At 61.9% G+C, this 22,259-nt stretch overlaps 1 protein-coding gene across 2 annotated transcripts in view; it reads right to left on the reverse strand.

Annotated features, from left to right (window-relative positions):
- LOC117649725 overlaps positions 1–22,259 on the reverse strand; it is a 76,520-nt gene that overhangs the window by 39,414 nt on the left and 14,847 nt on the right. For both annotated transcript variants that reach the window (XM_034392709.1, XM_034392710.1), the window contains exon 2: positions 5,821–5,928. In XM_034392709.1, the coding sequence (XP_034248600.1) occupies positions 5,821–5,884 (64 nt within the window). In that variant the 5' untranslated portion in view covers positions 5,885–5,928. The remainder of the gene's footprint in view (positions 1–5,820; positions 5,929–22,259) is intronic.

The raw sequence follows: 22,259 nt of genomic DNA on the forward strand, positions 1-22,259 counted from the left end.
GCATCTCGAGTCGTATCCATCAAGCGACAAGCCGAGCTGCCACCGCGGCTGCGGCCCCACGGCCCCACCTTGCTCTTTGCCGCCTCCCGCCCCCTAATCTGCACTTGTCGCTGTGTCATCGTATTGACGGGCGAGATTAAACGCCCCCGGTGCTCGCCCCGCCCCGCCCCGCCCCACCAAGCGTCAAAGGCCTTTAAACCATCGCGCTCTTTCTTTCGCCGCCAAATTTTTTTTCCCGTTTCCGCCGCGCTTCGGTGGCTTTTTCGGCTATCCAATCACTGTCCGGGCCAGCACGGCCGGCACGGCCCGCACGGCCTCCAGCTCTGTGCTTCAAGGCCATCACGTACGTCTTCTGCAACAAGCAGCCTGGCAGCCAGCGAGGCCCTCGGCGTCATGTGGACCGTGGCGGGGCGTGGCGGGGCGGGGCGGGGCGGGGCGGGGCGGGGCGGGGCGGGGCGGGGTGGCCGTCGTCGTGGCCCTGGGCCTGCCCCCCGGCAAGCCCCCGGCGGCGTGCCGCTGCGCGGCCGCGCTGCCCGGAAGGCCATATTGACAGCGGCGGCCAATATTTCAGGAGCAGCCCCCGCAGTCCAGTCGCTCAAGTGAAAAATAAGCTGCGGCGCAGCAGCAACAACAGCAACAACAAGAAGGTCCGGAGAAAGTTGCCCCATTGTGGACGCCGCCACGCTGGCGGCAGACACTCATTCCGAGGGTCGATTTCGTCGCTCCATTTCTCTCTTACCTACACGGGGCACCGCCGCATGAGAGAGCGACGAAAAAGGCTCTCGGAATGAGTCCGCTGCACCTACCCGTCGGGACGGTACTCGAGTTACCCGTCGGGGCGGCATCGGGGCCGCCATGTCGGCGGGCAGGGGGTGGCGCCCGGTGGCGCCACCGGACACCCACCCCGCAGGCGGGCAAGCGGGCGGGCTGGACGGCGAGAAAAATGGGGCGAGAGGCATCGACAAGGAAGTCCACTTGTGCATGCAAATGTGGGCGTGACTGGGGAAGTTTCAATTAATGCTGAGTTGCTGAAAACGGGCCTGAGGGGCGCAGCGGCGGAGCGGCGGAGAGGAGGCGATGAAGGAGGGGGCGGCGCTGGCAAGGCCTCCAGACCGGCGGGCGCTCTGTGGGGAAGGGGGGGGGGAGGACGGGGAGACGTTCAATTCGTTCACCTGACCGCAAATGACCGGCTGGCCGGGCTGGCCAAGCCCATCGAATTACAGGCCGAATGGTATCCGTCCCTCCTTGCCCTGCCGGCCCTGCGCTGCCAGGCCTACCAGTGCGGTGGCGGTCGCCCAGTGCCGCCAGTGTGGTGGATGCGGGCGGCGCAACGCACAGTGCCGCGCCGTGCCGCAGCCCGCACTGCATCGGGGCCTTCATTGCCTCGTAATGCCTTCCCCGTCTCTCTCTTGCGCGCCCTTTGCGGCGGAACGACCCGCGAGTGCGAGAGAGAGACAGAGCGACACTATCAGTCTGAAGTGGGTTCGAGTCCCACCGAGGTTGGTCGCGTTTTCGTCTTCGCGCGGATGCAGTCCCCGTCCCGTTCCCGCTCTTGCCGTGAAGGCGTGCTGACGCTCACCCTGGCCAACTTTAGCGAGGTTCCGCCTGCCTGGCCTTGCCTGGCCTTGCCGAGCTTAGCTCGCCGTGCTTGCTGCGTCTTAATGGCGGCCAACAGGTGCTTGCCGGTGCGCTGCGCTCCGTGCCATCAAATTGGTGCAGCGGCGCAGCGGCCGGGGCAGCGCAGATTTTTCCCCGATTTTATACCTCCTCGTCGCTTTACTGCCGCTAAAGCGAGGCGAGGCGCGCGCGTCCCGCAGCGGAAGACAAGGGCGCCGCGTTCCCGCCGTTCCGTCGCTCTGTCTCTGTCGCACTCGTGGGGCGGCCCGAAGGGGTGCGAGAGAGACGGAGCGACGCGCCCGGCCGCCAAGCGCGCCGCCACTGTGGAATGAGACACGCGGTTCGTTTCCCCGTATCGCCAGCATCGGCAACAATTTTAATTTCCGATTAGGGCGAGCGAGTTCCAGTGTCGCGGGCCGCCTCGCAGCCACACTGCTAGTGCTGCTAGTATGCGGTGTATCGGGCCGTGCCATCAGGTGCGTCGAGAGTCGCAGGGCAGCGTGACAGTCGCGATGGCTGCGGCGGGGAACGCGGATGGGCAGCCCGACTCAGAGAGAGAGAGAGAGAGAGTGAGAGAGAGAGAGAGAGAGAGAGAGAGAGAGAGAGAGAGAGAGAGAGAGAGAGAGAGAGAGAGAGAGAGAGAGAGAGAGACCCACCTGCCTGCTGCTGCTACTTTCGCGGGGAAAAGAAAGGGCCGTTCATTAAATTCATCAAATTCATTAAATTCAGCCGCGGAGGATTCTGATGGATGAATCATTCATGTAAGCCGCTCGCGCGCACGCGGCACGCCCGTGGCTGGCTGGCTGGCCCAGGCTTGCCGCCGCCGCCGCGGTTTTGTTGGCTTTTGTTTCCCAAAGCCCCTCGCAGGTGCGGTCTGTGCGTCTGGCAGCCCGCCCCGCCCCGCCTCGTCTAGATCCACGGCCCGTATCGTTTCCACCCGCCGCCTCGCGAATCCAACTTGGCGACGCGTTTCATCCATCTTACGTCGTCCCGACGCGCACAATCACAACGACGACGACATCATCACCATCAACAACAACAACAACATCAGCAACCGGGCGTGGTGCGGGCAATTAGGACGACAGCGGCGAGTTCAGGAATGTTACGCCATTGTCCGGGTCATCATCGTGGAGGCAGGGCGACGCAGGGCGAGGAAGGGCCACACCACTGTAATCGTGCGCAATAACCAAACTTTTCCACGCAGCAAACTCTGGCGCCATTGCCGGCTTGTGTACGTACGTAAGCACTGCAGGCTGCAGCGACGTATCAAGAAGCCTCTGCCGCCGAGGGAGCGGGACAGCGCGTTTGCAATTGGCGAACAATGACGTCATTTATGAGAGGGAAGGTAGGGTAAGGTGCCCAGTGATGGCCACTTTTAGCGCACTGATGCGCCTTTAACCCCTTTACTAAGCGTCCCGCACGTCGTACCGGTATGAAAATTTCCAGAAACATAAAAGAAGGATAGAGTAAAGGTTCCCAAGGGTAGAAACCAGCAAAATAAAATTTATTCTTTGAGAAAAAGTTAACCAAACTATCAGTACAGTTTGCCCAGTAATGGCCACCTTTTGCCCAGTGATAGCCAGGGTCCCGGCCCAGTGATGGCCACACTAGGGTTTGAGCGCTTTGTTTTCGTTTTTGACAGTTATTGAACCCAATTTCAGCTGGTTTGCACCTTGTTCGAAGCTACAGGGGTCACTGTGTCTTAGGAAACGGAAATCAGTGTAACCCTGGGAACCTACCCTGGGAATCTACTTGTGTTTATACCATAAAAGATTTGGTTTCCGAAATGATTTGATCTCGAGAAGGTGAACATGTAATGTTAAGCATGTTATAGGTACAGACTTCAAATTCAAAGGTTTATCGGTGTCCAAAGTGGAAAAAGGTACAAAATGCATCTTTTTTCCTGTTTCAAGGCCTGTTTCAAGGCCGATAACTTCTGAAAATCAAGCCTGAACCTAAAACATGCTTAACATTTTTTGTTCATCTTGTTGAGGTGAACGCGTTTCTGAAATCGAATTGTTTCTATCGCATATTTAAAATTTTGACTTAAAAACAAAACTTATTGTACGTACGGAGTCTAAACAGTTTCCATGGTACCGTGAATTCAGGTCCCCATGAGGCAGGCGGATTGAGATGCCAGGTCAAAACCAAGATATTTCAGGCAACAAACTAGACGGACATGCACGGCGTCGCATCGCTCGTTGCAAAGTCTGCCTCAAAACACTAGTGTGGCCATCACTGGCTGTGCACTGTTTTGCCTGCCCAGTACTGGCCACCACCCCTTTTCCCTCAAATGTAACGAAATTTCAAAAAAACTTGCATGTTATGGTTAACTTGCCCTCTTTCGATTCTTCTGACGTGATGTTTCTCTTGCACGGACCTCGTATTCACAAATGACAAGCGACGCCGTTAAAGCCTGCGCTAATCTGGGCCGGTAAGGAAAGCAACGTTCGACCGGCCGAGAACGCAGTGTTCAGCGCGCTGCGCCCGTGCGGCCGTCCCTAACACTAAAAAGCTGAAATTTTTTCGGCGTTGTGTTGTCAATATGTGACAGTACAAAACCTCAAAAGCTCAATTCTTTAACTAATCTCGCCTGGTGGGAAAGTCAGCGCAAAGTGTGAAGTGGCCATCACTGGTACCCTGGCCATCACTGGGCACGTTACCCTACGCGCTTCCACCGAAAAGCACATCTATCATCGAGAACGCGGGGGGTTCCTCATCTGTTTCGGAAGAGCATTAAACGGATTCCCGCAAACGTCATCCTGAAATGCGGCGAATGCGAAGGTGCGTTGCATTCCGATACCGGGAATCCGAGCGAGTGTGGCGAGGCCGGATTGCTATTGCGCAACGCGCGCGCGGAGGGTTTCAGTGACACACACGCACACAGGCGCGCACGCAGGTCCTAATCACCGCGCAATTAGTGTAATTTATTCGCCTAGTTTATGTTTAGTTTTTTTTCCCAAGCTTGACGCACAAAAGACCTGTAAACGTTGGGCTGGTTGTGAAAGGAAGGGGTGGCGAACGAAGCCCCTTCCTGGGGTCTGGGGGCGTGGCGGGGCGTGGCGGGGCGTGGTGCGTGTTGGACGCAGCAAAAGCGTCGTTTTCCACCCATTTTTTTTAAAACGGTTTTCTCTTTGCTTTTGGGCGGCGACGAGCGCTCGGCGCGTTGCCCACACCCTTTAAAAAAAATAATGTAAAATAAGAAAGAAAAAAAACTGGCGTGGCCACTCCTCCTGGGCGGGGTTTGAACCCGCGCAAGAGCCGTAATTGCGTTGATTTGCATGTCTGTGGACCGCGGGCGCGGCGGGCACGCTTCCTTGCAGTTTTCATTCCAGCGGGTCCTCCCTGGTCCTTCCCCACTCGCTGGCAGCCGGGGCGGGGCAAACGGCCTTCACTGCCACGGGCCTTTGTACCTACAGCGCTACGTGTGTGTGTGTGTCCGTGTGAGTGTGTCTCTATCCACCCGACGCCACCGCCTCGTCGCCCCGCTTCGCCTGCTTCCTCTTCCGGACCCAGCTTCCTTCATCTCGCCCCATCTTGTGTCTCCCTCTACCTTGCCGATGACGCTGTCATGTCGATACTGCCCCCCCCCCTTTTCCACACACACACACACTCTGAAAGGAAACACAAGTGCATCCCCCGCGCACTTGCATGGTCGTATTCTGACAACAAACACAAGTGAAAATTGATACGGATCTGATCCGCACACCTGCACCTTCCTTACCTCTGCACGCACACGCGCGCGCCCACACACACACACACACACACACAAACACACACACACACACACACACACACACACACACACACACACACGCACGCACTGCAAGTACACTGCCCGCGGCGGCGCCGCTAACCGCCATATCTGTCCCCACTTTGTCCCCCACCCAGTGTCTCTGCCGCTCGGCGTGCCGCTTGGCGTGCCGTCGTGCCGACAGGAGCACAAAGGAGCAAGGCGAGGGGGACGCTCGTCCTCAAGCACCCCCTGAAAGAGAAGAAAGGGAGGAGGGGGGGGGGGCAAGGGGCTGCTATGGATATCGTTGGGTGATGCACCGCCGCCCAAAGGGAATGGATGGCTGGGGAAAGTGCTCGCAGTCGCGGCGCTAACGGTGGCGTGGCTCCAAGTGACGAGGGGCGGCGCCCACCTACCCTCGTTGTCACAAGTTTATTGTTCCCGTTTTAGTTGTTGTTGTTGCTGCTTACCTGCGTGGGCCGCGGCCACGGCCAGCACGGCGAGGGACAGCACTGCCCACATGGTGACCCACATGGCGTCCTCGTCCTCAGGCGGCGGCGGTGGCACAGCGCATCATCCTGCGGCACAAGGAGGGGCACTGTGAGTCCAGGAACGGGCTGGAGGGGGGCAGGGTCACTGCCAATGTTGCCTGCACGCTCGGAATGACAGGCTGCCTGCCGGACGCGTTTCGGAGGTTTTCTCGATCCACGACCAAAACAGACGATTTCTCACGGCTCTCCCTGAACCACACATTCAAACAGGACAACCGCTGTCTAGTCGTCCCGGACCGTCCCGGATGCTGCCGCCTCCAGGTCCCCCAGGCCCCGCGAAAGCTCGCTGGGAGCCAGGGGCCCGCTGGAGGCCTGCTGGAGGCTGGAGGCCCGCTGCAAGTCCACCGAGTGGCGCTCCAAGACAACTGCGATGACAAATGAGACTTACTCCGTCAAGCGAATGTCTCGCAGCGTCCGCTGCTGTGTTACACTGGCGAGACTTGCTGGAGTGGAAGAAGGGGGGGGGGGTTGCATTTGTACTTGGCGTACTCCATCTCCGGCCTGAACGCCGCGTACGCCACACTGCCAACCCGCAACTACACTATTTTGCAGGACCGCATTTCGAGGATACGCGTTCGCCGGGACAAACTTGGGGCCTGGATGAGTTGTCAACGTCCCCGCCGATGCCCCGATGGACCAACCACGCATCGCACAGTCCGCGACGAGCAAGCGGAAATACCACTATAAAACGATCCCCCCGATCCACTTGCTCTTCGTTTTGTCGTGTTCTCCGACCGGAGTGTTCGTTCGCTGCTCTCCCATCTCCCCTTCCTATATACTGCGTCCGCTTTTTCACAAGATGCAAAAAAGTTGTCGCCTTTTTATCCACTTTCACTACATTCAAAGGCGAGTAATTAGAAGGACACCGTCCTGCCGCGACGCTGTCGCGCTTCACCTGCCCCGACGCCGTCGCGCATTGCCAGGCGCGACACTGTCGCGCTTCACCTGCCGCGACACTGTCGCGCTTCACCTGCCGCGACACTGTCGCGCTTCCCCTGCCGCGACACTGTCGCGCTTCCCCTGCCGCGACACTGTCGCGCTTCCCCTGCCGCGACACTGTCGCGCTTCCCCTGCCGCGACACTGTCGCGCTTCCCCTGCCGCGACACTGTCGCGCTTCGCCTGCCGCGACACTGTCGCGCTTCCCCTGCCGCGACACTGTCGCGCTTCCCCTGCCGCGACACTGTCGCGCTTCACCTGCCGCGACACTGTCGCGCTCCACCTGCCGCGACACTGTCGCGCTTCACCTGCCGCGTCGTCATCGCATTTCGGCTCTACATTTAATCCTCCAAGTGCTGCATCGAGGAAAACCTCGAGTGCGTAGTCAGTGCCCCTCGATGCGAGCCGGCGGCTGCGGGCCGGAGCGACTCCGGGCGCCGAAATTGAAAATTAGCGACACCATTCAAAGAGACAAGAGGGGGCGGGGGGTGCAACGCGTTAAGTGATGAAAACGACTTCAGTCTGGCTCGCTTTGCGTCCGAATCCCTCCCCCCTCGCGCACGTCGTATCGCCTCACTCGACGACTCACGTGAAAAAGGAGGGGGAAAAGCAGCTTTCATTCTACTCTCGAAATCAGTCAGAGTGACACAGACTCGCGCGCAGACTCCCTGTCGCGGGCTCTCCGCCTGGCTGAGCGCAAAGTTTGCACGTGCCAACTCCCCGGCGGGCTTGACTCCTCTCGTTGCGAAGCAAAAGGTCACAGGTTCTGCCGCTGTTGAGAAAGCGCACTCCTCGCTAAGCACGGTCCGACAGCCTCAGCGGATTGGTAATGAAAACAATGAACACGGTTTCCTCGCAGTGCGTCGTTACGTGATTTCTGGCCCGGCCGGCCGCCACGCCTCGCAGTGCAGGCCCCAGTGGCCCGGCCCGAGCCGTCCGCCCCGCCGCCCGGCCCGGCCAACTTAGAGCGAGCAGTGCGCATTTCGTGTCATCGTGTAGCGTGTGCAGTTGTTGTTGTTGTTGCTGGCAGTCGGATTGATGCGCGCAAAGAACACGGCGTGGCGTGGCCTAGCGTGGCGCACATCCATTCCGAATGCCAGTGGAGGGGGTCCCTGACGGCCTCTGTCGGTCTCTGACCCTCGCCGCCAGGCGCTTGCCGCCCTGCAACTTTAGGGGGCGTCCGCGTGGCCTCGGGCCTACCCCTTCACAGGGCGCTGCCGCCACCCCCCGCCTCGGACGCCCCCCCCCCCCCCCCCGGGGCATTCTTATCGGGGGATCCCCGACAGTCGTCATTAGGCGTTCCCAAGCAGTCACGGCAACGCAAAAACCAGCACGGCAGCGGCCAGGGACCCCACACCCTAATCGGATGCCCCGCTGGCGCCCCGCCCCACCCCGCCCCACCCACTGCCTGACCACACCTAACCGGCGCGGGGTGCGGCAAGTCGGAGAGAGAACCACACGCCGCCGGCAGCGGGGAACAAAAAAAAAGAATCACTTTTACTTTTTCCTTTTCGGTCAAAGCGATGCTGGGCGATCCCCACGAAATGGCGACGTGTTTGCAAGCAAGCGGTGTGGCACCTCGCCGCCCCCTGAGCCCTGGCGCCCTGGCGTGCCGCGGACCTCTTTTTATTGCTCTCCACCGCCGGATTGTTCCGCAACAACAGCCCGGCCGGGTAGGGCCCGGCAGGCAAGACACTGCTCCCCACTGGACACCAAAACGCAACCATCTTCCCGTTTATTTCCTTTGAGATATTTGCCAACGGCTGCCCGGGTCAGCCGGGGCGAGGAGGATTTACAGCGCCCAGAAATTACTTCTTTTCCTCTCTTTTTGATATCTTTTTTTCCCGGTGGCTGGCGCCGCAACAGCAGTTGTCGTATCATCTGATTATTGCTGCTCTACTTTTTGTTATTAACGCCGTGCGGGTGGCGGCCGTGGCCGAGGCCCGCCCGAAATGAATCCGGTCCGTGCGAGCTCGAGTGCACCGGGCAGCCGACGCGCCTGGATGAGCGGCGCGGCTGAGACGCCCAGCCGACGTAAATCAAAATGAATTTTGTATAGGCGGCTACTGCGGGGCGACTCGCAGTGCTTGCCGTTTTTAGGGTGTAGCGGGGGGCGAGGGCGCGAGGCGTTGTAGCGTGTGCACCTCGCTGCGCTCCCTGGCGGCCCGGGTGGCCCGGGCGGCGGCCACACTCCGAAAAGCAACAGCAAACCCGGTGCGAAGCGAGCCAGGCAGCCACGCGACCGCGATGCCAGTGCCTGCACTGCAAATGAAGGCCGAAGGGCGGCAGCCGTAAATGACAATTGTTACAATATCGCTTTTACAGTGCCGTAAAGCCCCCCGCGCTGCGCGCCGCAAATCTTATTCGCTTGTTGCTGCTTTCTGTGCCCTTTCCCGATTTTTTACTTTTTACGCCCTTTTTACGGCGCCCTCGTAAACGGCCAATTATTTGGGCGCGGTTACGGCGTCATTTCGTTTTGCAGCGTTATTGCAAAGGTGTCGCGCGGCCGGCCAGGCCTCGGACTAGGCCTCGGACTAGGCCTCGGACTAGGCCTCGGACTAGGCCTCGGACTAGGCCTCGGACTAGGCCTCGGACTAGGCCTCGGACTAGGCCTCGGACTAGGCCTCGGACTAGGCCTCGGACTAGGCCTCGGACTAGGCCTCGGACTAGGCCTCGGACTAGGCCTCGGACTAGGCCTCGGACTAGGCCTCGGACTAGGCCTCGGACTAGGCCTCGGACTAGGCCTCGGACTAGGCCTCGGACTAGGCCTCGGACTAGGCCTCGGACTAGGCCTCGGACTAGGCCTCGGACTAGGCCTCGGACTAGGCCTCGGCCTAGGCACTCGCAGGCCTTTGTCTCGGCCTCCAGGGCCTCCAGGGCCTCCACAGCGGCCTCGGCGTGCAAGTGGCTGCCCGCCCTCCCTCTTGCCAATCGCAGCCTCGCCGCTTCGCTCTTGAAACCGCCCTCCCGGCCCTGGGCCTCTTGCTCTCATCTTTCTGCTGAGAAGGTGCTCTCTCTGTTTTAACTTTCCCTCTCCTCCTCCACCTGCCGGTGACGTGCGGCGCGAGCGAGGGCCCGGGGAGTCGGGACGCACCAGCCGCGCCGTCTCTCTCGCACCCCGCCGGGCCGGCCCGCGAGTGCGACAGAGACGGGGCGACGCAGCCTTGCGCGGTACACTGGGGTAGACTGCGCGGCGCGCGGCGCGTCGGACGGCGCAAAAGGGGCCTTGAACGGCGGAGCGGCGGCGCGGCGGAGCCACCCAGAGCCACCCACCCCGCTGCGGTGTGAGCGAGTGCCGCACACACACACACAGAGGCTCCACGGAAACTTGCTGCGGAATATACACCATTTCTTGCAAGGCTAATGAAAAGAAAGGCGCGCGCGCACACACACACACACACGCACACACAGAGCCAACCTCCCTGAACGGGATGGCGGCGGCGGCGGCGGCGTGCTGCCCGTGCCGCTCGTGCGGCTCTGGCGGTACTGATCGCGGTGCTGATCCTCTCCGTGTGATTGGCCACCTCATCGAGGCAGAGCTAATGGCCGGCCAGACTGCCGGCCAGACTGCAGCTTTGGCCAATCACAGCACAGCAGCCAGCCGGCAACAATTAGATCCCTCAACAGCGAATCTGTCTCTCGCTGTGTGTGCGTGTCGGCGGGCTGCTGCCCGGGCCGGGCACTCCGGGTGATGGACGATCTCCGCGTTGCTTTTGTTTTTGTTTGTATTTTCGGCTGAAATTAGCGCGGCCGGCAAGGCCCGAGGATGGCTGGCGGCCGTATTTGTCTTGTTGATGTTGTTGGCCTGTTTGCCGGCCTATTACGCCGCGTCGCCGCGTGTATGAGTTTGCCGATCCCGCGTCGAGCTGAGGCGCGTCGCCTGACTCCGTAATCCCCTACCGCCGCCGCCCCTCACTGCCGCTGTCTCCATCTCTCTCGCACTCCGACGGGAAGCCCGCCGCGAGGGCGACGGAGTCAGCGGCCTGTTCGGAGTCGGCCGAAGTGTACTGCCTTTCTTTTCCTCTTATTGATCCTATCCCTTATCACGGCGGGCAGGCGGCGTGACCAGCCTGCAGGGCCTCACACACACACACTCGCCGAGACAAGACGCACGCACACACACACACGCGCGGCACAGAGGCGCCCTTGCGGCCGCCTACACCACGCCCTTCTCTTCACAACTCCAAGTCACCCTCCATTTCCCGTACTTCGACTCGCTCACGCATGGCCTCCCACCAATTATTGGCCGCTTCTTGTCGAACGGCGTCGCCTCACCCCGCCCCGCCCCGCCCCGCCCCGCCCGCCACCACGCCCCCTCGACTCTCCACACACATCACACGCCGGCAGGATATCTCCGGCGGCGTCGCGATTCAAATTGGATTTCCAAATTGACAATTTGCCTGCTCCTTACTTCCTCGGCAAAGCTAATTGGTTGCGATGTTCTAAATTCTAAAAAAAAAACTGAAACCTTTAGTTTAAAATTATTTTTTGGTGTGAACCCAACAAAGGGCACGATTAGATTCACCCATTGAAGCAGGCTATTTCACTCCTATTTTTCCTCTTTTCGCGACCCACCCAACCTCCCTCCTACCCACCCTTTTTAGACGAGGTATTCGAACGCGTGGGCGTCGCATAACGCATTTAAAATGTTAGAGGTGGTTTCTGGGCGAGCGTGGCGCTGGCGCGCCGCAGGAGAGGCTCGAACCGCTTTGCTCGGTGCCACAACTTCATCATCCCCCTGCCGCCCCGCCCGCCGCCCTGCCCGCCTCCCTGCCCGCCTCCCTGCCTTTCTGCCCGCCGCCCCGCACGGAAAAAAATATCTTAGTTGTTACAGCTGAGCATTCGTTGTGACAGCTAATGTGTTAGCTGATATGGCGCCAGCTAATGTTCTCAGCTACCGCAGTCATTATCTTAGCTATAAAACATAACCCTCATTGCCGTGGCTACAAATTTTAAATTAGCTAAGGCAGACAGTAGGAGGTTCAGCTATGAAAACCATGATGCTTTTGCTACCGCAACTGATAGTGTTTGCCGTGAGAGCCACTCCCACGTTTACTGATCCAGCGTGGGGTTCTTAGCTGAGACAACTAATGGGGTTAGCTGCACGCGCAAATCATGCAGTCCCTCAAAGCTTTACTTCAACTGCGATCAAAGTTGCGAAGTATTTTTTTCGGCCCTCCACCCGGAGTGACATTGGGGCAGGCCATACGACACACACATGTGCTTCCGTGGCTCAGTGCCTCCGAGCACGGTTCTCAGCCAGTAGTCCCGGGTTCTATTCCCGTCTCAGTATTTTTCGGAGAGTAAAAAGTTTATTAGCGTTTGTAACTGAGGTATTAGCTAGCACAACAAATGTGTTTGGCTGTCGCGACCAGGCATGATTGCTGATGCTGCTAGCAATATTTTTAGTTACCACGACTGCTGATTCTTGGCTGGCCCCATATCAGCCAATGCATTAGCTGTCACAACTAAGGGATTTTTTTCCGTGCGAAACTAGCCGGTGCGGCGTCAGGCAGAATTAATTGCAGCGAACGGACACCGAGAGAGAGGGAGAGAGGGGGATGGGGGGGGGAGAGGGAGAGGGAGAGGGAGAGGGAGAGGGGGAGAGAGAGAGAGAGAGAGAGAGAGAGAGAGAGAGAGAGAGAGAGAGAGAGAGAGAGAGAGAGAGAGAGAGGAAGGAAGTAGCAGTGTGGACGAGGCATTGGGAATTCACAGCCCCGCCGCACCTTACTCAGTCAGCCCGGCGAGCCAGAGCCAGAGCCAGGCGGGGGGCTCAGCCGGCCGCACGGTCCGCGCGGGGGAGAGGCGTGAAGAGCGAGGCGCGAAGGCGGAAGAAGAAACGCGAAGGGCTGGCGGGGCGGGCGGGGCGGGCAGACAGAATAAATAGGGGTGCGGCGTAATTTGCGGATTGCCGCCTGACCTTGGGGCCACGGCCCGGACCACGGCCTCGGCCACGGCGCCGGCCTCAGCCAGGCCCTCGCCCAGGCCCTCGCCCAGGCCTCCCCCCGGGGCCCCAAATCTCGGCCGCGTCCGCCCCAATGAGGGTCGGAAGGCGAGGCGAACCGGAACGCCTTGGCGCGGCTGGGAAGTGCAGTCCAGTGGTTCTGCCCGAGGCGCTGCTGTGTCCGTCTCTGTCTGACTCGCCGTGTCGGCGCGGTGCTCGCGGACTGCACCGTCCTGCAGAACCCAGTGCGGAGGGCCGCGAGCCGCTGGTGGCGGCGAAGGTGGGGAGCCCCAAAAGCCGTGCGCGGCGACAGGGCGCGGCGGCGCGGCGACAGCGCCAAACACGCAAACCAACCACCGCGCGGCGCGCGTTGTCGCAACATTTTCAGTGAAAACACGGCGGCCGCGACGCGCACCGCACGCACACCCACGCAAGCCCTGCTCGTCCTTGGAAAAACACAGGGCTGTGGCCGCGGCGGTATCTCTCTAAACGTCTTCCTGTTCCCACGCCACAATCACACTTCCATCATCGCAATCACAAACGCACACACGCAATCACAAACACGCGCCACGCACACACACACACACAGCGCGCCTCGCGCAGATGGCACGCACACACTCGCAAAGGGCACACACACACACACACACACATATATACGCAGAGTTGATATCCGCACGCAGCGCACACCGGCTTTTATTACTGCCGCCGTTTACGGTCGCTCCAAATTGACCATTGGAGGGTGGATTGCTGCCCCATAGCTGGTTGCCAACACACACACATACACCCACACACACACACACACACACACACACTCACACGAAACGGCGCACCTCGCAGCTATGTAAGATCAATACACACCTTCACGCACGCGTGTCAGATGCACGATAGAGAGAGAGAGACGGAGAGTCTGCTTGTTTGCCGTGAGAGAGACAGAGAGAACAGGGAAGGCGAGCCGGTGAAAGACTATTTTCTTGAGCGTTCGGAGGGCGGGGCGGGGCGGGGCGTGCCTTTGTAGGCTGCTTTTAAGAGCGCCATAGAAGGGGACCATCTTTCTCCTCCGAGCTACCCCCAATACTCCAGCAATACCCCACCCCACCCCAGCCACCTCCCCCGCACCAGTTGGCCGCGACGCCGTGGCAGATATCGGCTTAGCCGCGGGTTATAGGCAAGGAACCCGCCTGCTTGTATCGGCGTTCTTGGGCCGCCCCGAGAGGGGGCGGGGCGGGTGGCTTGTGTGGGACTGCAGAGGCGGGGCAGAGAGGAGCAGGAGGGGCTGAGCTGCCTGGTCGAGGACAATGAATCCTTCAAAATATCTCACCCCTCTCCATGCGGTTTCCGTGCAGAGTATAAAAGATGAAGAAAAATAGAAATTCGAGACGGCGAGGCGGGCGCCGCGCGCCGGCGCCAAGCACCACAAGCAGTGCGGCTCCATTGCGGGGCGGAGTGAACCTCCCCGCCACGGAGGCCATGAAGGCCATGATGGATGTGCCCAATCACAGCTGCAATCATTGTCACCGACACCGCTCGGCTCGGCACGCGCGTAAACAACTGTGTTGACGTTGTGGTCGTTTTTCTCGGCGCCAAAAATGACCCAGCTGGACTTCCCCGTTTTTGGCCGGGCAGCGGGCGCAGGGCGCGCAGCCAGGGAGGGAAGCAGTGGTCTCTGGGAGTGGATTCGCTGGCCGGGTGGATAGTGCTTGTTCGTGGAGCGGTTCGGGACGGGACGGGCCGGCGGACCGACGGGCCACTACACTCGCAATCGGGGGGCTGTCGGGCCGTCGTGTGGTCGGCGGCCTCGGCAGCGACGGGCAGGCCGCCTCTTTGACGCCCTCGACGGCCCGGCACGGCACGGCACGGCACGGCCTGGATTAGGAGCGATAGGGGATCCCACCTCTCAGCCTGCTGCCACTGCCGCGCGCCCCGCTGCCTCCCCCACTGCGAAAGGGTGCGGGCCTTGCACGTCTTGCACGCAGCGCGCTGAGCCCTTCGGCAGGGCCGGCCTCCCTGTTTCGGCGCCCACTCCACCGACTCCGTCCCGCAGTCGGGCCGCGAGGAGCCGAGCGCTTCGGAAAGAGTCTTTGGCTCTGTCGCACTCACGGGGCGTCCCGTGGACGCGAGAGACAGCGCGGCGGAATGGCACGACAGGGCCAATCAACCCGGGACGGCGGCGGGCCACCCTTCTCGAACAGGCATCAGCTGGCCGCCTGGGGGCGCGGCGGGCGCGAGGCTGGAGCAAGCCGGAGCGCCGTGGCCCCGCACATGATTGATGTGGGCGTCGTGGCGGCGTCGTGGCGGCGTCGCCGCGGGCAGCGGAGCGACCCTCGCCGACGACGACACGGCGCATCCAACAAATTGGCGCAGCGTCATAATCAACATGGCCACGGCACGGCACGACGCGGCACCCCCAGCAACACCTGGGCCTGCTTGGCCTGCTTGGCCTGCTTGGCCGGGTGTTCGGCCAGATGGCCAGTCACCTCGCCGCCACGGGGCTCTCCAGCCGAGGCCCCGGCGCCACAGCGCCGCGGGGCGACGCGGGGCGGCAACGGCGACGTCGTCTTCTCGCGCGCGCCGACCCCTCCTCCGGCCCCCGGGGGCACCCTCCCCCACCCCCAATTGCTTCCTCGCTCGCTCCCAACAAGGATAACGAAGCCAATTAGTCTGGCAGGTGGAGCCCCGGGGGCGAGGGCGAGCCCGCCACGCCGCCACGCCGCCATGCAGGTCACACGGCCGGCGCGCGGCGCGCCACGCCGACACACGTGTTCGCGTGCACACCGCGGGCGTCGATCCGCCAGGAAAAAGGAGGGAAATACAACTTTTGGAGAGAACATGTCATTTCCCGAGGCAGGGCCGGCAGGCAGGGCCGGCAGGCAGCCCCACCCGCGCTTTAGGGCTTAGGGGTGGACCGGGTGGCCTTTGCTGCGCTTTGCAGAGCGCCACCTTTTCAGGGAAAGGTCAGTGCAGTGAGCGGCGCTGCGGCGCTGTAAAAGGGGGCGGCGAGGGGGAAAGCACTCGCGTAATAGTCGGGTCACTCTGTCCGTAATAGCACGCGTAATAGTGTGCGTAATAGTAGCGTAATAGCTTAAATTCTCAAAATTTGATCTATTTTAGGGGTTTTTTGGTCTGTTTTCAGCTTAATCGCTATATTTTGAGGCGTAATAGAGCGTTATAGGCGTAATAGTCGGGTCGCAGGTTTTAGGAGTGATTTCCCCCTCGGGGGGCGGGGTGTGAAGCCGACGTCAAGAGGCCTCCCTCCAGCCAGCCAGCCGGCCGGCCTGGCGGCCTGGGAGAGGGCAAAAGTTGGCTTCGGGTTTCACGAGTACTTTCTACCTCCATAAAAAGTTTCCTTCGACTGCTCTCCGCGGCCATCCATCGGCCGCAGGGCCGTCCGGGCCGGGCCGGGCCCCTCTCCAGGACTCCAGGCGGCCCACTCCAGGCGGGCCGGGCCGCTCCAGCACGCTGCAGATTCCGAACAGTGGCGCTGTCCGTCGCTCTGTCTCCTTCGCACCCGCAGGGCCGCCCGGGCCGGGCCGGGCCCCTCTCCAGGACTCCAGGCGGCCCACTCCAGGCGGGCCGGGCCGCTCCAGCACGCTGCAGATTCCGAACAGTGGCGCTGTCCGTCGCTCTGTCTCCTTCGCACCCGCAGGGCCGTCCGGGCCGGCCACGAGTGCGAGGGAGACGGACGGTGCTCCATCAGCGTGATTCATGCCCCTCATGCGCCCTTTATGCACGCTACGTGTGTCCGCCGCCGTCCTCCAGGGCCGTCCTGGCCGTCCTGGCCGTCCAGGCCGTCCAGCACTCCGAGAGCGCCGCCACCTGCCGGACGCGCGCCGACTATGTTACTTTTCCGCCGGAAAACGAGCAGGAGGGAAAACGGCTGGGAAAATGGAAGCGGGTCGGGCTCCACGCTCCGCGCCCCGCACCCCGCGCAAGTTAAGGCCATTGTGGATTCCGGCCGGGATGGCGGCGTGGCGATGGCGCGCCATGGCGGTCACCGCGTTGGCCAAATCCAAACGGCCTGCAATCGGGGCGATAGCCTGCGGCCCGCCGGCCCGCCTCGGGGCCGCCGGGCCATCGGGCCGCCAGGGCCGCCAGGGCCGCCACCCCGCCGAGGTGAAAGGGTGTCGGTGAAAGGCCCGCCGATAAACTTCCCAGTCAATGCCGCCAACGGCCGCAACGGTATGAGCACCGCCCGCCCCGCCCGCCCAGGGGTGTCTGGCTCGGGGTGTGGTGTTGGGCTCGGGGTGGAGGGCGCGGGGTGTGGTGGAGGGCGCGGGGTGTGGTGTAGGGCTCGGGGTGTGGTGTAGGGCTCGGGGTGTAGGGCCCGGGGTGTAGGGCTCGGGGTGTAGGGCTCGGGGTGTAGGGCCCGGGGTGTAGGGCTCGGGGTGTAGGGCTCGGGGTGTAGGGTGTAGGGCCCGGGGTGTAGGGCTCGGGGTGTAGGGCTCGGGGTGTAGGGCTCGGGGTGTAGGGCTCGGGGTGTCGGGCTCGGGGTGTAGGGCCCGGGGTTCGACCTAACCTGAGCGGGTCGGCGTTGGCGGCGCCCGGGGCCTCCGGGGAGTGCTGCTGGTCGAGGGTGGCAGGCGGGCGGAGTGCGATGTGTTCGACCGGCACAGCCCCCGCACCAGGGCCCGGCCAGCCAGGCCAGCCAGGCCAGGCCCCAGAAGGGATCGAACAGGGGGCTGTAACAGGCCGCTAAACGGCTATGCAGTCACTTAGCACCCCGTCGACCGCCAGCCGCCAGCGCCGCCAGGGAGTTCGGGAGAGTGGCCGACACAAGCGGCGACGGCCGAACTAGGCCGACGGATAATGGCACGACCTTGCTTCGACTCCAGCTCCATGGCGGCCGCTCCAGACTCCACGGCACTGGCACTGAGTAACGACGCGCACGTTAGCGCGAAGGGCAATGAAGGATGTGGGGGCGCCGGCCCGCCGGCCCGCCGCTGCAGCCGTTTGAGTCGCTGGTGTGTCGTGCGGTCGGTCTGCCCTGCCCTGCCCGTACGGCCGTCTGATCAAGAAGAATGTTGGCGGGGAGGCGCATGCTTCAACGTCACCCGGCCCGGCCGGTGGGCACCCAGCACACTCATTCCGAGAGCCGTTTTCGTCGCGCTGTCTATCTCGCACCAATACGGCACGGCCCGTGAGTGCGAGAGAGACGAGCCCCGACCAGTCTGCTGGGCGGCGGCAGTCGAAGTAAGATGAGGCACAAGACGATGAGGGGCGAGGGCTGTCACGTGGACGCCCCCGTCGTCCCACGACCAGCCAGCACCCGCCAGCCATTTGTCGCTCTGTCTCTGTCGCACTCATGGGGCTCTCCATAAGGGTGCGAGAGAGACAGAGCGACGAACCGCGCTTCTGAATCACTCGGCCGCTGGCCTTGAAACGGAGTCGAGACGTCAAGATGACCCCAGGGCGCCCAACGGCTCCAAAGTGGTCACGTCGTTTCGGCCCCGCCCACCACACCGGGGAACGAGGAGGGTGAAAAAACGGCAGGCATCCGCTCGGCTGGTATTTGAACCCCAGCCCAGCGGCGAAACAGAGTGAAACAGAGCGGACGGACGGGGCGGACGGATGAGTACCATGAATAGGGAAGCGGCCGGAGGGGCCGGAGGGCGAGAGAGAGGAAGAGAGAGGGCTGAGGAGGCGAGAGAGATGGATGACGCGCCGCTTCCACTGACCGCGTGCCATTGCCGCGTGCGGCCGAGTCGGGGGTATCGCCCAGTGCGCGCCAAGCGCCCTCTCTCGCTCGCACTCGCGGCGCGGCCCGCAGGGGTGCGAGAGAGACAGACCGCAGAGCGCCCTTTAGCCGAAACACGGCCGAGCGTCGCGATACAGGGAGACACACTGGCAGGGGGTGTCGGGGCCCCGGGCCCCGGTCCGAGTCGCAGACCGGGGTGGCCGACTGGCCAGGCCTCGGGCGAACCAAGGCCCAGCAGGTCTCTCGTTAATCACGCAGCCTCGGTGGGGCCCCCACACTGGCAAGGCGGGCACACGCACACACACACACTGGGGCCCCACCGCAACCCTACGCCCCGCCCGCCCCGGCCGGCCCCGCCACTCACGCTGCATTTAATTTGCTGGCCGAACGAGCCCGCACGCTTCAACTGAGGCGTGAAGTCACTGTGATACGCGCACACACTCGCGCACGCACATGTGGCCGGGCAGCGAGGGAGAGAGAGAGACGGGGTGAATAAATGAAGGAGTGGAGTGCAGTGAGGCGGCTACGGGCTTCGCCGCTTCGCCTCGTGGCCCGCCTCCTCCCCGCCCGGACCGCCCGGACCGCGTGGACCCGTTTCGGGAGCACTTGTGCCCACTGTACTGTACGTTGTACACTGCTTGGCCGGGCGGGCAGGGCCGGGCCGGGCGGCAGCGAGCGTGTCGGTGACGTAAGTTGTCCCGCATTCGTGCCGTATAATGCCCGGCCGGCTTGCGCGCGGCTTTGCGGGGCTCGCGTGTCTGGAAAATGTATCGGAAAGAACGGAACGGAGCACACTCGGCTACACATTCAGGGGGGAGGGGGGAGCCCGCGCCTCTGTGCGTGTGTGTGTGTGTGTGTGTGTGTGTAAGCGCGAGTGTTTGAGGCTGCACCCACGACGCGCGCGCGCGCGGACTTTGTAAATGACTTTCAATGGAAAGTTTCATCCTCCGTTGCGAAAAATAAACACGTTTACGACCCCTCGCTCGGTGGGGCGCGGCACTGCAAAAACTTGGCGCAAACTTGGTGGGGAGGGGGGGGGGGGTTACGGCGACTAATACAGGTATGGGGAAGAAACGCGCGTGAGGGATGCTCCCGCTTGGGCCTCGGCTGGGCCGCCTTGGAGCCGAGCACGGGGTTGTCCAGAAAGCCAATGACGGGGCCGGAGTGCCCGAGGGCTTGGCGAGGGGCGGCAGGGGGGGGGGGGTCACGTCTACAACACATGTGCGTCGTCCGCTGGGTCTGGCTGTGCATAGGGCGACCCCATTTCGGGGGCTGGGGGCTGCAGGCCGCGCCAACGGCGGCGCGCGACACAAATTCTTTACCCATATTTCGCTTTCTGCTGCCCGGCTACCCCCGGCCAACCCACTCGGAAATTATTAAAACAAAAACAGCCGAACGGAATGATAAAACTTGGCCGCCATTGCCGCGGTGTTCGCAGGGCGTCACTATTCGCAGTCTTTGAAGAAGCTTTCGACGCGCGTGATAGTCGTGCCGTAATTGTTGCACAGCAATGAGCGATTGCCGAGGCGTTTAGCGTGCTCCCCCCCCCCCCCCGGCACGGAGGCCTGTCCCAGCGCCCTCATGAATTGTGCATCGCGCACACACCTATTACTGCCCCCACCCCCACCCCTCTCCTCTAAATTTGCAGATCCGGCGCTGCAGAAGCGATCCGCGCATACACAGTGTGCGCCTACACTCTTATAGGCACTAAGGCACTGCACTCGACACACGCCCTTCTTCCTTCGTGACTTTGCGGCTCTAGTTGTTGCCAGCCAATCGGGTGCTTCGGTTGGACCACTGGGCTGGACCCGTTGGCTGGCGACGTGAAGGGGGCAGAGAGTCGTCCTCGAATCCGGCGGGGCCGACGGATTCCGAGAGCCTTTATCGTCGCTCTGTCTCTCTCGCACTCATGGGGCGTCCCTGCAGGTGCGAGCGAGACAGCGCGAAGAAGGCTCCTCTCGGAACCAGTCTGCTGCGCCAGGGCGATCCGTTTTGCCGCTGCCGCCCCGCCGCCCCGCCGGCAGAAAGAGGTTTTGCATACCGGGGAGAAGAGGTTACGACTTGGAGCTCCGCGGAGCGAAAACATATCGTGTCCGAGCCGCGGGGAGGGGGGGGGGAGGGGGGGCGAATTCCGGGCAGGCCGGCCCGGCAGCAGCCGGAAGAGGGAAACAAGTTTGTTTTCTTTTCGAGCTGCAAATTGGGTTTCGAGGGACCACTCAAAAGACGCGCGCTAACTCCCGGCACGGCTCGGCTCGGCTCGGCACGGCAGGGCAGGTCGAGGTGGGGACGCGCAAAGCGGACGGAAAACGCGGGGAAAGCGACACAGCGCCGCCAGGGAGGAAGGGGGTCGCGACCCGTGCGTCCCACCGTCCCACCACACTCCGCAAGGGGGGAGGTCCTGGAGGGAAATTCCAGAGGAAAAGTCCCGAAGAAAAAGTTCCGGAGGGAAAGTCCAAAAGGTAAAGTCCTAGAAAAAGAGTTCTGGAGGGAAAGTGCGGGAGGAAAAGTCCAGGAGGAAAAGCGCCCCGCGCCAGAGAGGCGCTGATTGGCTGCGATCTCGCGCGAGCAAATTTAATGGGGATCGCGCGTTCGGTCGCGACTGCAATGTCCTGCCGTGCGAAATGAACAAAAAAAATTGTCACCCACTTTTTTAAAAAATACTTTTTTGAACCACGCCATTTTTCTATGCAAACTGTTTGCGCGCCCCCTGTTTTTTTTGCTATTTTTTTTTAGAGCAGCGCGACAGGACTGACTGCGCTGTGACAGCCGCATCAAGATTGGTACACCAGTAACTCGGCGCGGCGCGGCCCCACTTTGGCGAGGGTGGCACGGCACGGCACGGCACGGCGTGGCACGGCACGGCGCCGTGGTAAGGCAGGTCCTGGAAATGAAAACGCCGCCCCGCGCGGCGGTGGGAGGGAGGGGGGAAGAGAGAGAGAGAGAGGGTGGAATTATGGTCAGGAGGAACACAGCTGTCATATCTGAATGCAAATGGGGCGCCGCTGTATTGGATTTCATTACCCCGCGGCTCGCGGCAAAAGCGGCAAATTACGGACGATTGCCTTGGATTGGAAGACTGGCGCCTGGAAGGCTGGAAGACGGGGAGCGCCACGGCACGGCGACACCCCAAATCCGGCGGTAATCCCCTCGCGCCTCTCTCTCTCTCTCTCTCTCTCTCTCTCTCTCTCTCTCTCTCTCTCTCTCTCTCTCTCTCTCTCTCTCTCTCCCTCTCTCGCGCACTCCCTGGCCCACTGCGAGAGATGAGCGAAGCAGCGAAGGAAGGAACGAGGTCGGTGATACTGTTACTGTTATGGCTCGACGCGCCGCGGCGCCCGTGCGGCTCGCTTTGGACACGCTCACTTTTCGAAACACTTCCGCCCGGAGTTCCCCTCCCTTTCCCCCTCCCCGTGCCTGCCCGCGGGCCATCGCAGAGTTCCCTTCTTTTCTTTTCCTCGTGACAAAATAATTTCAAACCGCGCGGGGCGGGTCGGGGCCGCTGCTGGGGCGTTGCGAGCCGCTTTGCCGGTTTTATTCGCACTCGCGACAACTCTCTGGGATGACGATGATAAAGGCCTCGGGGGCTCGCTCACTTTCTCACTCTCTCTCACACGCACCGCACACACACACACACACACACACACACACACACACACACACACGTGCGCGTACACAAGTGAAAGCGGTTATGCTAAAGTGTGCCAAAGTAATACAGCCCTGGACGCCGTCGCCCTCGTCGTCGCTCAGAGTCAGAGGATTCCGGGGGGATCGTCGCTGTGTGCTTTTTT

The sequence above is a fragment of the Thrips palmi genome, unplaced genomic scaffold (assembly GCF_012932325.1).
Source record: "Thrips palmi isolate BJ-2018 unplaced genomic scaffold, TpBJ-2018v1 HiC_scaffold_4, whole genome shotgun sequence".
NCBI classification, from domain to species: domain Eukaryota; kingdom Metazoa; phylum Arthropoda; class Insecta; order Thysanoptera; family Thripidae; genus Thrips; species Thrips palmi.